The following is a 14,396-nucleotide window of genomic DNA, read 5'->3' on the forward strand; positions in this document are numbered from 1 at the left end:
CATTGTGCTAGGTGCTGTACAGACACAGAACAAAAAGACGGTCCCTGCCCTTACAATCTAAGCGATAGAATAGTCGTTATTGATAGATTATCTGCATCCCTTCCCTCCCCCGTGGAACTAGAACTCCTGGGAGTTTCTGAACTGTTGGAGGGAGTGGGGGGGAGTTTCAATTTGAATCCTTGGTTCTAAACTGTTGAGAAACCTCAGCCCAGCTGTCCGGGTGACCTCACCAGATCCCCTCCCGTGGCGGCCGAGAGAGATGGATCCTCTGACCGTTGCCCCTGTTTCCAGCAGGCCCTCGGTGCTCCAGCTTGTTAGGAACCTCTTTGGGCTCAGGCAGAGCGCACAGGAGGGCCCAGACACCAGAGCAGACGCACAAGAGCGGAGTAATGTTGGGGACCGAGAAGAAAACAGCTCCCTGGTGCCTGCTGGGGCTGAGTCTGAGACCAGCCAGCCAGTGGGCAAAGAGCTAACTGGCGACCACCCGACCGATGAGCCCCATGGAGATGCAACAGGCGACCTCATAGGGGAGCTCCATGGCGAGCTGAAGGATATCAGTCTTGGGGGCACCCCTTCCAGCCGTGGCAGGAGATCCCCTCCGACGCCAGACCACAGGGGCATGGAGATGGGAGACCCTGGTGACTGGGCCTTGTCAGACCTCTCCGAGAGCGGGAGCTGCATTGGCGCCAGTGTGGACGAGGAGGAGAAGCAGAGCATGGGAAGTGGAGCAACAGGGGAGGCATGCGGGCAGCGCCCTGGGACAGGAGATGTGGGAGGAGCATCTGCTGAGAGATGGCCCTTGGGGAGGTAAGGCATTGATGACACAGACGGCTGATGGGAAGTAGGGAGCAGGGATGGGGCTGCAAATCACATAGGAGTGAATGAAAGACTCGGAAGCACTACGGGCAAAGTGTAACTCCAGCGGCGTGAGTGGACTGAATCCAACCCCTGCTGTTTGTGATTAGTCATAAGAATATTCAGGGTCAGGGGGAGGCAGCTTTGCCGTGCTATTTCCTGAGCACTGGTGCAATGTAACAGCGTTGTCTTCGCGTGCTGTTGATTTAACTTTTCAGTGAGCTCACTTTCTATTTCCTGGTTTCGAAGGTTTGAGTGCAGCTGACCTTAACGTTCTGGAAAGGCACAAGGCAGCTCCAAGCAATCTTATTTCTGCATTAACAAGTTTGTCGTCCGTGGCTCGGTCTAGCTAATGGCAGATCTGAGTTTTAGGCCTGTTTTTTTTTTTGCTCTTAAAACGGCCCATTAACGCTGTTGCTGCTCTGCTAGTGTGCACTGGCTGCTGGTGTTTGATCACTCTGCTGTCCAGACCTGCTCTGAACACGCTATGCTAGCAACTCCACTATCACTATCACCATAGCAAGGGGGAGAGATGGTAAGATAAATACCAGTCTGGACACAGCCTTATAGAAGACGCACTCATTGCTCAGTTACAATCCTATGTTTCTCTTGTGTGGCTGTCCTTAATCCAGTTCAGGGGCTGGAAACAAGGAGGAGAACTTGTATCAACTGATCAGCCGGCTCTTCGTGGGCCACCAGAACCTGCTCCTTGGGCCACAGAAGAGTTGCGAGAGATTCTGCTCTAGGCCTATGAGCTTCCCAGCAATTCCAGCCTGGGGGAAGCTACGATTCAAACTACAGGCGTCTCCTCTCACTAGTAACATGATACATCTGCAAATGGGTGTGGCTGGAGTGTGTGGGGGGGCGGGGGGGGGGAGAGGTATCAAGGATGCCAGGAAATGGGTTTGAAAGTGTTAAGTGTGAAGCGGGGAGAGGTACTAAGACCACTGGGAGATGGTGTTGACAGCTGAAGGTAATTAAGAGCATCAGATCTTTGAGATCCCATCTCTTATGTATCGACTGTGAAGGGGGATCCAAGTACAATGCAATGCTCTGCTGACGTGGGGAAGGCACGGTTTGGTCGTGCAGGGCGATGCGACTGAATTGTGCTGGAGCTCAGCAGCGTCCAAGGTCGCTGCATGATTCAGGAACTTGGTGCTAATGCTGCTTGGACTAACCTTCATTGCAAGACTGAGCTATCTCTTTTAACCGCCTCAGATCAGAGATCCCACGCACCCTGGCCCTGATTCTCCATTGCCCTGGCTTTGCAGAGTCCTGTATGCCAGTGCAAGGAGGGTGGCAGATGCTCCCAGATCAGAATGGCAGTGTTTTATACCCACTGTGGACTGGTGTAAATGGTGGGGTGCAGGACTGTGGAGAATAAGGGTCCCTGATTGTCACGATGCACAAGTGACCTTAGAGCTGATGTGGAAAAATGTTGCCCTGCAAAAAGCAGCCTGCACAACAACTGAGAACTAAGACCCAGGTCTACACTTGAAAAGGTTTACTGGTGTAGCTACACTGACGAATGCTCCTAGTGTAGACGCAGTTCACACTAGTAAAGGATTAGGGCTTTTGCCAGTATAGAAAAGACACCAAAAAAATCACACCCCTACCCACCATTTCCCCTCCTATGCTGGACCCCAGTGGCTTGGAGACAGGAGACTCCAGTGGTTTTGTCAACACTGCTGTGAGCCAGTGGGAGCCAGCAAAAATTTCTAGTGTAGACCTGGCCGAACTCATCCGTGGAGCTGTAAAACCATCAGAAATGGACTTCTTTCTTTGCTTTTTTATTATTGTTGCAAGGAATGAATTATCTCCCAGTGGCCAGTGGAGTTGTTTCCTTTTGGACCATTTGCTCTAACCATACCTACAGCAAAAGTAATATTTTTAGCTTCCTTATTTAACCAGTATCCCTTTCTGGAGCAATTCGCCCACATTTCCGCTGACCTTTCTTTTCCTTCCATCTTGTTGTGACAGTTCAAAGTGGAGAGCTTTCAAATCAATGCCAAATGACTGGGCTGGGGGGTGGGGGGGGAATTCCATATAAATAAGTCATCTTGCTATTACTGAATGTTTCATGAGCGCCCACCATTTCTCTGGCTGCTCCCTTCTTGTACAGCAGCTCAGCTCGATTGGCCTTCCGCCTCCCCTGCAGAACTCTGGGGCAGTTCTGAATTCTGAAGGCGGCCATATTTCAATGGGAATCCCTGGTTCCAAACTGTTGAGAAACCCCAGCCCAGCTGTCAGGGTGACCTCACCAGATCCCCTCCTGTGGCGGCCAAGAGAGATGGATCCTCTGACCGTTGCCCCTGTTTCCAGCAGGCCCTCGGTGCTCCAGCTTGTTAGGAACCTCTTTGGGCTCAGGCAGAGTGCACAGGAGGACCCAGAAACCAGAGCAGACACACAAGAGAGAGGGGACGTCAGGGACCGAGAAGAAGACAGCTCCCTGGTGCCCGCTGGGGCTGAGTCTGAGACCAGCCAGCCAGTGGGCAAAGAGCTAACTGGCGACCACCCGACCGATGAGCCCCATGGAGATGCAACAGGCGACCGCATGGGGGAGATCCTTGGAGAACTGAAGAATAGCAGTCTTGGGGGCACCCCTTCCAGCCGTGGCAGGAGATCCCCTCCTACGCTGGACCACAGTGGCATGGAGATGGGAGATGCCGGTGGCTTTGTCAACGCTGCTGTGGGCAAAGATAAAACAGCCCAGGATCCGTGCAACAGAATCTCTGGCAGGGAAGCAGAGAGGGTGGGAGAAGCTTCTGGTGACACAGGAACATGGGAAAAGTAAGTTTGGTTGTTAGCGACACAAGGCCAGATCCTGGCCTCACTGAGATAGGTGGCCAAACTCCCAGTCCCCCTCCCACACAGATCTGGGACAAGCATTCAGCCTTTAGATAGTGGAGAGGGTTGTGGGTTGTCTCAGAGTAAATATGAATTTGTTGTGGGCCCATATAGACAACGGGAACCTGTCAGATCCTGGGCAATGGTCTTTTTGTAGGGGGCCACTAGTTTGGGTTTTACTGAAGATCACTAAGCAAGCAGCATCTTATTTGCTCTTTACTGTTGCATTTAAGTGAGCCTCTTTGTCTCTGTTGTCAGGCCCTGTCACCCACAGCTGTAGCTGGGCTATACATCCTGGGATGTACAGTCACCGGGCCCCACTCCTGACCTTGTAAGTGAAAGGGCCGGGTTCTGCTTCCAGCTATGCCAGCGTAAATGTGGAGGAGATCCAGTGTAAATGTGGAGGAACTCCAGTGGAAATCTGGACTAACGCCACTGAGGTCCATGGAGTTGCTTTGCACTTAACCTGGTGTACATGAGCGATCAGCATTGTGGCCCCTTCCAGTCCTCGGCCTCTTTAGGTCAAGTCCGTCAACAAGTGGGACAATCAGTGCCAGTTGTGCTGGTGTTTTAAATGTGATTCCGCCTCTTCGCTTTGAACTGGGCGAAGGCCTTGTTCTCGTGGTTGGAGTGAGTGAGCGAGCGTGTGGTCACTTGAGTGCCATCCTGTTCATGAGCACCCAGCCACGCGTAACTGTGTTCTGGGTTCAGGGCTGGGATCTCACAGGTTCCGCGTGCTGACAACGAAGGAATCACACCAACTGCAGGACCCCTGGCACTGACCGCCCAGGACTTCTGTGCCAAGGAAGAGAGAGAGCACCTCCTGAAAGGTGAGGAATGGTAGAGAGGCTGTAGATAAAGGGAATCCCTCCTGATCCATTTGGGAATTACATCTCTTGAGAATTGTCAGGTATTCTGGTAGGTAGATGAGGTTTCCAAATACCTCGGTCTAGTCCTTCACATCCATGCTGATCCCTGAATCTTGAGAACTCAATTACTGTAGGCACTCTGTGCTGTATTGGGAAAGTCTCTGGGCTCGGTCCAATGGACATGGAGAGCAGGTCTCAGCATTGGGGAGGAGAAGCCACTGTGGATGGGTCAAAAGCAGAATAGAAGCCCTTTCCGTAGCCATGAAGAGTCCAGCTGAGAAATGACACTTTGATCCAAGTGCATTTATGTTCCTTATCACCACAGTATGTGACCACCCTTTATAACCCATTTTAGTTCATTTTATATGCTGTCATCTGTTTAAATACCAGGGGCTGAGTTCTCTACTGGCCTAACACCATTCACTTCACTGGAGATATGCCAACAAAGGGGTTGGCCCTTGATCATATAATGTATCTGGGACATGTATTACCCTTCCATATGGGATGTACGATGAGACCGCTCAGAGGATTCACTGCTTTATTTGTGGGGTTTTGTAAACAGAGGATCTAAATGGAGGATCTCCGAAGGCAGAGCTGTCTCCATGGAACAAACTCATCAACATGTACAAGCAGAGATGGAAGCTTCCTGTTCCTAAGGTTGGTTATATAATACAGAGCAGTGGGCTAAACTAACGGTGAGGTACTTTCACTTTTACTTTACAAGCAGGGATAAGCGCTCACCCGTTCGGAAAAGGAACTGTAAAAAGGACAGCCTGGGGCTCTCCTTTATTCCCTCGTGCTGGTCCCAGATATCGTTTGCTCTGCTTCCAAATCAAATCAGTGATTTTTACATTATATTTTTGCGACTGCTAATGCTGTAAACCCAACTGGGATCAGAAAATCCTGCTGGGTCCTCTCTGCCTCTTTCATCCTTGCCCCTAATCGAGATTCTGCAGTCAGGGCCTAGCAAGATTTCTAGATTATGCCCCTGAAGTTCCTGCTAGAGATGACCTAAAGCCGCTGCTGGGTTAGGTAACTGCAAGCTGAGTGGTCCTGACAACACAGCTGGCCTCCCTGATTGCAATACGGAGGTGCCTTGGAGGCACTTAGAGCTGGGAAGGATGAAAAAATGAATGCTAAAACCTAAGTAGTGCAGTGTAGTGGTTAGAGCAGGGAACTGGTATTCAGGGCCTTTGGGTTCTATTCCCAGATCTGCTACTGACCCTCTGTGACCATAGTCAGTTAACTTCTCAAGGCATCTGTAAGATAAGGATACATATCACCTGACAGAGGTGTGCTGTGAGGCTTAATTCGCCTATCGAGTCCTTTGGACGAAAGGAGGTAATGTCTGCAAAAGTCATTTTGCCTTCTTTGACAATCCCATTGAAAAGGCACCTGCAATTTCCTAATTAACATTCCAGCCAGTGCAAGAGGAGACACAATGACTCAATCTGACCCTTCTCCGAGGCCTTCAGTTCAAAGGGTGGCCAAATTCATAGCACTGGATGCTGTACAGTTCCCACTGTCCGGCATTACCTCTGTTAAATGTCATAGCAAGGCAGTTTGAGTGACACCAAAAAGGGTTCTGAGATGGAGGCAAGTGGTTCGGTCTCACACAGATAGACTATAAATGGGTCCAACCGAGCCCCATTTCTCTACTGCAAGGAGTGCTACATTTGACCCTCCAGGCCCCACTCTTACTCAGACACTCAAATATGCACTTCTCTGTCTGGCTAGATTTCTAGGTGCTATCTGTCTTCAGCACTTATACGGCCCCTTTATCATAGTATCTGGGCACCTTGCAGCACCTCTGAAAGGCAGAGCAATGCTACTACCCCCTTTTTATAGATGGGGAACTGAGGCACAGAGAGACTAAGTGACTTGGCCAAGGTCATAGAGGAAGTCTGTAGCAGAGCAGGGACTTAAACCCAGGTCTTCTCAATCCTGGGCCAGTCCTCTAGACACTGGGCCATCCTTTCTTTGCTGCTGCCTTCCTCGATACTGTCTGCAGTACAATATGTTTGTTCAGCCAAGAGACTTTGTCACTTTAAAGCTGACCCAGGAACTGGTAGAGCTGCAGGAAGTGAACTCAGGGTAGCTGAGGAGTTAGCAACTCAATAAAGCAGTTGTGTATGAGCGTTTCTCTGCCTAGGTGTGGAAATGTCATAGCATTTGGGTGCAAGACAATGAAGAAGTCAGGCCCCATCTCTGCTGCAATGTGGGTTGTATTAAGACACCATCTTCAAGAAATGATCTGTTGGCCAGTGACACACAACATGGACAGGGGCAAGGTTTTTAAAATGGTGCAGGGAAACTGTCCTAGATCAAAGGATTTTTGTTAGATTTCCCCTGCCCATGTCAGCCAGCAGAACCACCTTACGGTATCTGAAGCTGTTTGACAAACTGGGGGAGGTAGGAATGTCCAGTGATGAGAACAGGGGACTGGGAGTCAGAAGACTTGGCTCTGAGCTCTGTCACTGGCGCTGTGTGTGACCCTGGGCAATTTGTTCCCCCCCCACCCCATCTGTGCCTCAGTTTCCCCATCTGTAACAGGGACAATATCATATTCTACAAGATAAAATCTGTTGAGATCCTTTGATAGAAATCTTGATATAGAAGGACAATGTGTTTCAAGGTCAGCTTCTGAAAATAGTTTCCCGACTTGATTCAAACTGCAGTGTCGAAAGTGCCTTGATGCAAGTCCCTTTTCTCTATTCTCATCTGTCCTCAACCTCCATTTTCCTGCACTTCCATCTCCAGGAACACCCAGTGCAGCTGGAAATGGAAGAGGGAGCCACTCTGAATCTAACTGTTTATGAATTTGCAACACCCGAGCCTCATCTCATCTCTTCAGAATCCTCCGGTACTGCCCTGATCTATAGGTGAGATCCACCACGCTCTTCGACAAAGAAAGGAAGCATACACACAACCCCAATCAGACACGGTCCAAATTCTGTCTAGTTTCACAAAGCCGAACTGTATTTAAGAATTTTTTCAGGACAAGCGATGCAGTTACCAGTGCAGTTGAAAGAAAAGGAGGACTTGTGGCACCTTAGAGACTAACCAATTTATTTGAGCATGAGCTTTCGTGAGCTACAGCTCACTTCATCGGATGCAGTTAGTTGAGAGAATGTGCTGAACTGGAAGCCGAAGCGTGGTCATACTTTCTCTGACCACTAGGTGGCACCGTGTGACTTAAAAAACCAAACCCAGAGATGGGCTGAAAATGTCTTCAGTACAGCTGAGTGGTATGAACAGGGTCCCTTAGAGAGGGGGAAATTGATCTCCAAACCCACATGGGCCAAATCATCTATTTCCCAAAATAGACTGAATAAATATTTCCCCATGTACATTAGTGAATAAGCTATCCTGGTGTTCAAATACACTGAATACAAGACAGTATAATAGAAAACATTGTGATGCTGTCCTGGCTAGCTGCTTCGAATTTATTGGCAACAACAGGGCTAAAGGAAAATCACAAACTGAGAGCAGCAGGGATCCTGACCCACTCTTGAGCAGTTCCCATTCCATCCAATAGAGGGCAGCAGTTTACACACACACACACACACACTCACAGGCACACACTTGTCTCTATGGGAAGCAACCTAGAGGTAAATATGTGAATGTTTCTGCACAGCTTCCTGTATCACTGAGCTATACTAAAACCACTGATCTCATACCGTGGGCCGCACATTAACCGTGAGCTTGTACTTTGGGGCTGGAAATGCCTCTTTGTTCTGTGTCTGTACAGCACCTAGCACAATGGGGCCCTGGTTCACGATTGGGACTCTAGGTGCTGCCGCAGTACAAATAATAAATACAAATAATTAAGATGTTATTGCAAAAAAGCCAGTGCTTTACCGGGCTGCACATATATAATTCCCCTTTAGCATCAGCCTTGGTCAGACCATAGGTATTTCTGTCCTGTGCAGGTGCTTCTTGATAAGGATTCATTTCAGACAATGGGTGAGGCAGAATATACTCTAGCTCACTCTCCTATAACTGCATCTGCAGGAGGAAAGGTCGGTTTGTGTTAGTCAAGTCACATGCTCTGACTTGATGATACACAGGGCGTTCATACAGTTAGTAAGAAGGTGCCATTTTTTAAAGTCACTGATGACAAGTGCTTTAAGAGGAGTCCAGGTGTACTTCATTCCCAGCTCTCCGGCTCTGAAATGAACTGGTCGCTCTCAGACATCCAAAATGTATAAACCATGACCTCATGCACATCCTGGCATTCTAAGCAGAGGCCAAGAAATAAGTGGGTCAGAGAGAGCAAAATCCCTTTTTGTCCATGGTGGGGATCTCAAAGCTGAAGTTATTATTGCTGTGCTGTATCTAGGCTCTGGATGAAGAGAGGAAATCAGTCTCCAGGCCCAGCACTTTTCACTTACACTAAATTTGCCTAATCAGTTAAAAACACAACAGACCCAGGCCTCCCTCTTATAATAGCTGCGGTACGGTGTGCTACATTAGTCAAGGGATCTCTTTGCCCATGTCCAGAGAATCCAGCCGAAGCCAGGCTGTGCTTTTCAAGCATTTGGAGAGCATCGCTGTTACCTGGTTAGAACAAAAGAATTTACAAATATGTTTTGTGATATTCTGTTGTACAAACAAGGGAACAAAGAGGGGGTGCCTGCTGCCACGTGGAGCTATTGTGTGGCAGCTAAAGCCATGTACGTTCCAAGTGTCCAAGTCCTATAGAAGTTCTTTGTACAGCCACACAACACCTGGGGATGGAAAAGGCCTGCTGATCATTTATCCATCTCCTTTCCCCTCACCTCCCAGTGCAAGATTGTTTGCTATAGTCCATTCCCCAGGGCTTTTGTGTGTCTGTTTGGAAATGTGCCAGGTATCGGTCTCCCACCCCTTCCCTTGGAGGTTGAATCCAACATCTAATGGAGCTTCCTTTAAATCAAGCTAAATCATGAACGGCTACATCTTTGTGGGCTGAGAAGGGTGAAGTATGGGAACCACGTAAACCTGCTGCCTAGACTCCTGCAGACACACAGAGTTCTGTCTCCTCCACATGGGCAGCCACTGGGGAGAGGTCCTACAGGCCTGTAATGTGGGAATCTCTTTGTTGGGCTAACGACCCATTAGCTCCTGAGGGCTCTTGCTGATGCAGGAGAGGTAGTTAGTTCAACTGCTCTCAGGCTGTGGGACAGTCTGACCTTACTGTTTAATAGGTGTATTGTCTGTGAAGTGTTGTTTTATCTATGACCATTATCAGAAAGCTGGTGCATGCTCAGACACTGACTAGGGAGCTTGTTTCTGGGTCTGCTAGCTGGCAGTAAGATTAGAAAGTCTGAAGGTGTAGAATGGGCTTGGGACTTACCCACTTTTCAATGGAGGAGAAACATACTGGTGCACAGACAGTGGGCCCAGTTCTGTTCTGAGTCACAGCAGTGCACATCCAGAGTCACTCGCTGGGCTGCAGGGGAGAGATTCTGGTTCTCACTGCTCAGGATCAGAATTTGGCTCTGTGCCACTTCTATTCAGCGCGTTCAATATCTGTCACGTTTATTGCTGGAGGCAGCATGTTCTAATGACTGTGACAGGGGATGGAGTCAGGACTCCTGGGTTCTAGTCCCAGCTCTGCCACTGAGTCGCTCTCTTTTAACCTCGTCCGTAAACTGGGGATAATATTTAGTTTGCAGAGGATTTATGGGGCTTCATCCACTAAGTGTTTGGACGATGCTAGATTAGTGCAAAGTATTATTCCTAGTTTCTTGAGCACGTGCGGGGTAAATTCCAGTGATTGTCTCTCCTGATGAACTTATTTCTCCAATCCAGGTTTCCCGATGACAGAGCTGGGGAAACTGTTGGCCACTTTGGGAGAGCCCAGGGAGACCTGAGGACCAATGGACTGGAAGCTGCTGAAGCAGACTGAGGTCAGTCAGGAACAGAAGAGCAGTCTGGACTGGGCCACCGAGTTGCAGCCCCCAGGAGCGCTGTGAGATTGGGCACTGGTGCCCTGCACGTTCCCTTTTCTTACGGGGCTGCTGTTTGTCGATCCAAGTTACACTCTGGTGGTAAACGGCTCCTCTGTACGGGGTGTTTTGAGTGTTCAAAATGCCAGTCCCACGCCTAGATCTCCGAGGCTGGGTCTGCACTGCAGATTGCTGGCAGCGGGGTGTAAGTTATGTGTGGCTCCAGGCCACGGTGAACAGTAGGCTGCGTCCGCATGGTGGGGTGTCACTATGTGCCTCAGTGAAAGGCTCCGGCAGAGGCGAGACAGTGGGAAAAGGCTCCTTTCCCCTCTTCCTCCCCGCTGCCAGAGCCTTTCCCCACTGCTGGAGCCTTTTCCTGCAGGAGGGGGAGACTCCAGCAGCAGGGAGGCAGGGGGACGCTACGCTGCTAAAGATAGCGGTATAGATGGGGGAGGCGCTGCTTGGCTTGCAGAGGGCCGCGTAGGGTACGTACCGTCTTTACTCACCTAAGCTGCACCTCACCGTCTACACCGCTGTTGAGAGCCATGCTGGGGAGCTGCTGGGGTGTGTACTCTACATGCTGCCATAAACTGTGTGCAGGGTAGACACACCCATAGAGTTTAGGGGTGGAAGAGACCATTAGATCATCTAGTCTGACCTCTTCAGGCCATTGTATTGCACCAGTTCCCCGGGGAAGCCCCAAAACTTGGGTTAAACTAAAGCATTTCAGTCGTCAGCAGACGACATTGTTGCATGCCACAGGGCAGAGGAGAGGCGAGAGCGAAGGCGGGGGATTGGTTAGGTGGGATATGCCCAGATGGCCTGTGCTCTTCTGGTTACATCAGCTGACGAGGCGGCAGGACTCCTGGGTTCTATTCCTGCCTCTGCTGCTGTTGACTGTGTGACCAAGGCTGAGTCCCGATGGCCAAGGCTTTTGAAAGAAGGGGACCTCAAGTTAGGCTCTAAGTCTATATTTAGGCACCCAAGTAGATGAGCTGATTTTCAATGGTGCTGAACGCCCTGCAGCTCCCACTGAAGCTCCCATAGGAGCTCAGCACTTTGAAAATCAGGCCACTTATTTAGGTGACTAAACGTTGGACTCAGGAGCCTAAGTTTAGGCCTCAACCACCTGTGCCTCAGTTTCCCCATTTCTCCAATGGAATGTATAACAGTTGTTCTTCTCAGGCATGTTGCTGGAATTAGTGCAGTGTTTATAAAATGCCTAGAGATTCTGGGAGGAAGTTCAGCATGCTATAAAATCATTGGTGAAAGAAACCGCCAGTCCCTAGGAGGAGGAAGAGTGGTGACTTTTCAAACATTAGTCTTAAAAAAACGGTACTGTGCTTGTGGTTCCATATCACTCCCATTGCCCGAGTCCAGCGCTGGGGCAAGGCCGGAGCCAGTAGGGATCAGCAAGCTCCCTTATAAAGCGCGGACAAATGGAAGCAAGGACAAAGCTACTTGCTCCCTACCCCACGTGGGAAGAGCCCATCTGGAATGCAGCAAAGCATAGCGCAGCCCTCCGCGAATCAGCTGGGCTCCTGTGCCCACTCCCCGGCCCTGGGCAGGTGGGTGGGTGTGGAATTCTTTGCAGGATTTTGTTTCTCGCTCGATCAAAGTGCAATTGTTTGTCTTTTCTCTGGTAGCTGCGTGGGGGGGGTGGGGGGAGGGGAAGCACCCAATTATCATTTTAAAAACCTCGTGTGGAGGCGGCTGCTTTGCCTTGTCTCATGCAGAACGTGGCATGTAGGGGTTTTTTCCCCGCACACGAGCCTGGACGCGGCTGGCTCTCTGTGTGATGGGCGGGCAGCGGCAGTTTGTATAAGAGGTTGTGATGGCACCTGGGGACTTACTGCTAAGGACGATTATAGCTTCTTCTGCCCCTCCCCTGCCCCAGCCAATCAATGCTCTTCCTCCCCTCCTCCGAACTGTGTTCCCAGGGTGTGGGTGTGATCCTGACCCTGTGCACAGCCGCAGCGCCTGTCCTCTGAGGCTCTTGGAGGGCTCCGCACGCAGTAATTAAGCCAGCGACGTGGATAGGTGTGATCTTCATTTGCAGATGGTAAACTGAGGCACAGAGGTTAAGGGCTGGATTTCCAGGGGCCCGGAAGCCAACAGGGACCCGCCGGTGTTGGCATCTCTGAAACTGAGGCCATATAGCAACTACGGCAACAAACTGAGTCAGTGGGACTAGAACCCAGAGTCCTTCCGCACCCATTCTCACTGTCAAGGGCGGAGCCGGGGGCAAGCGCAGGAGGGGACGAGCGTGAGCACCAGACCAGCCAGAGGGAGAGGAACCCTTGGGCCTCATCGATACTAGTAACTGTAGGGCCCATTTTTCAGCACTGGTGCTAGCAGCGGGACAAGCCAGTGAAGTCCAGGCTCCGCGCCCTTTTCCAGCCCCGGCCTCAGGGCCCCGTGCTGGGAATGCCTGAGCCCAGTCTACACTGACACTCGTGCCCCTGCTCGTAACAGCTTCTGAGGTGAAATGGCAACGAATGGAAAGGGACGTGAAGAGCCATGGGGAAGGGGAGCAACTCTTCAGCTGGGGGCTGGAGCGAGCCGGAGCCAGTGAGGTTTGGGGAGCCGGTGCACACGGCTGGACGTGCAGAGGAGAAGGCTCTTGCACCTGTGATGCCATGATTGTGGGAGGGGAGCGTGGAGGCCATTGGCGGGTGAGCAGAAGGGGAAGGGGAGAGACTCCAGATTCATAGACTTCCAGGCCAGAAGGGACCAGTATGAACATCTTGGCTGACCTCCGAGAACCTACTTCAGTAGAGACTGACCATCCCTCTTCCATACACATGAGACTGGCCCTCGGAGCAGGATTCACTTCTCAGTTCCCTTGTGTGCCAGGAGCTGGTGGGATTGGGCAGCAGGCAGTGATATTGATCAGACAGCTCTGCATTCGCCAGTGTGATTCGGTAACACGCTTTCTCTCTGCCCTGGCCAGAGCCTGCTCCTAGAAGAGATGGGACAGCGGCCCCAAGAACAAGCTTATGTTTTGATCACAGTGAGTCTGCAGATGAAGATGAAGAAAGAAGATTGAGACCAGTTCTTTGGTCCCCACCAAGCTGGTGTCTGGGACAAAGCTTGTTAGCTGCAAGCTTGTTCCTGTTCCCTCTTTCAGTGTCTATGCCTCCCCCCTTTGAATGTTTATCCCCTTGCCTAGGCTGGCATCCACTGTATTTTTAGAGTAAGTGTTTTACGTTGATTGATTGTTCTCAGTTCCCCCTAAGATCACAGACTCCTCCCCCCTTATTAAATGGAGTTCTGTGTTGAATTAATTTCCTTCTTGATTTTGGGTTTTTTGTTGTAGTTGTTGCTGCTGGTTCTTTGTATACTCCGTGTTCAAAAAATCATTTAGAAAATTGCAGGGAGCATAAAGATGGACAAATCTCTCCTGCCTTCCCCCACTCGTGGCCGAGTTTAGAGAGGAGAATAATCTATTGTTAGGTTACCTAGTCCACTTCCTCACCAAAGCAGGATTGACTAGGGATACAGAGCATCTTCCATTCATTTGGGGAAGGGAAAGAGAGGGAACCCCTCTGTTTGCTTTGGGGAATCTCCCCCAATTGCAGAGTGAGAAATGAGATCTCCTCTTCCCTGGCTCTGTCGCTCACTGGAGAGAGAGGAATCCCACCTCCTCCATTTGCTGATGGGTAGCCTGGGTATTAGGGGATGACAGAAACCCATCCCTCTTGTTACGGGGACCCCCGGCTCTGTGCTGGTGTGGAGTCACTGCACCATCAGCAGTGTGCCACAATTGCCTGTCAGACACCCTTACACACAGGCACTGCGTCAAATGGTGGCCACAAACCCCGAGCCTGGGAGGTGGCGGCTGACCTCGCTTCATCCTGCACTTCCACCCCATGTTTGACCAGCGCTGGGC

General features: G+C 50.5%; 1 protein-coding gene across 1 annotated transcript; it reads left to right on the forward strand.

The window, feature by feature from the left end:
• Positions 1-259: 259 nt before the first annotated feature.
• LOC140901488 (uncharacterized) lies at positions 260-13,744 on the forward strand. The gene is made up of 7 exons (XM_073320414.1): positions 260-807; positions 3,178-3,645; positions 4,414-4,532; positions 5,134-5,228; positions 7,332-7,453; positions 10,368-10,465; positions 13,458-13,744. The coding sequence occupies exons 1-6, from the start codon at positions 260-262 to the stop codon at positions 10,462-10,464; spliced, it is 1,449 nt and encodes a 482-aa protein (XP_073176515.1). The 3' UTR covers position 10,465; positions 13,458-13,744.
• Positions 13,745-14,396: the final 652 nt, after the last annotated feature.

The sequence above is a fragment of the Lepidochelys kempii genome, chromosome 21 (assembly GCF_965140265.1).
Source record: "Lepidochelys kempii isolate rLepKem1 chromosome 21, rLepKem1.hap2, whole genome shotgun sequence".
In the NCBI taxonomy this organism is placed as follows: domain Eukaryota; kingdom Metazoa; phylum Chordata; order Testudines; family Cheloniidae; genus Lepidochelys; species Lepidochelys kempii.

What these genes read in the sequence shown, in the direction of transcription:
- LOC140901488 (XM_073320414.1), top strand. Translation starts at nt 260, where the DNA reads ATGGATCCTCTGACCGTTGCCCCTGTTTCCAGCAGGCCCTCGGTGCTC. An exon ending in GGAAGCTTCCTGTTCCTAAG is followed by an intron (nt 5,229 to 7,331) that starts GTTGGTTATATA and finishes TTCCATCTCCAG; the next exon opens with GAACACCCAGTGCAGCTGGA. An exon ending in GGTACTGCCCTGATCTATAG is followed by an intron (nt 7,454 to 10,367) that starts GTGAGATCCACC and finishes TCTCCAATCCAG; the next exon opens with GTTTCCCGATGACAGAGCTG.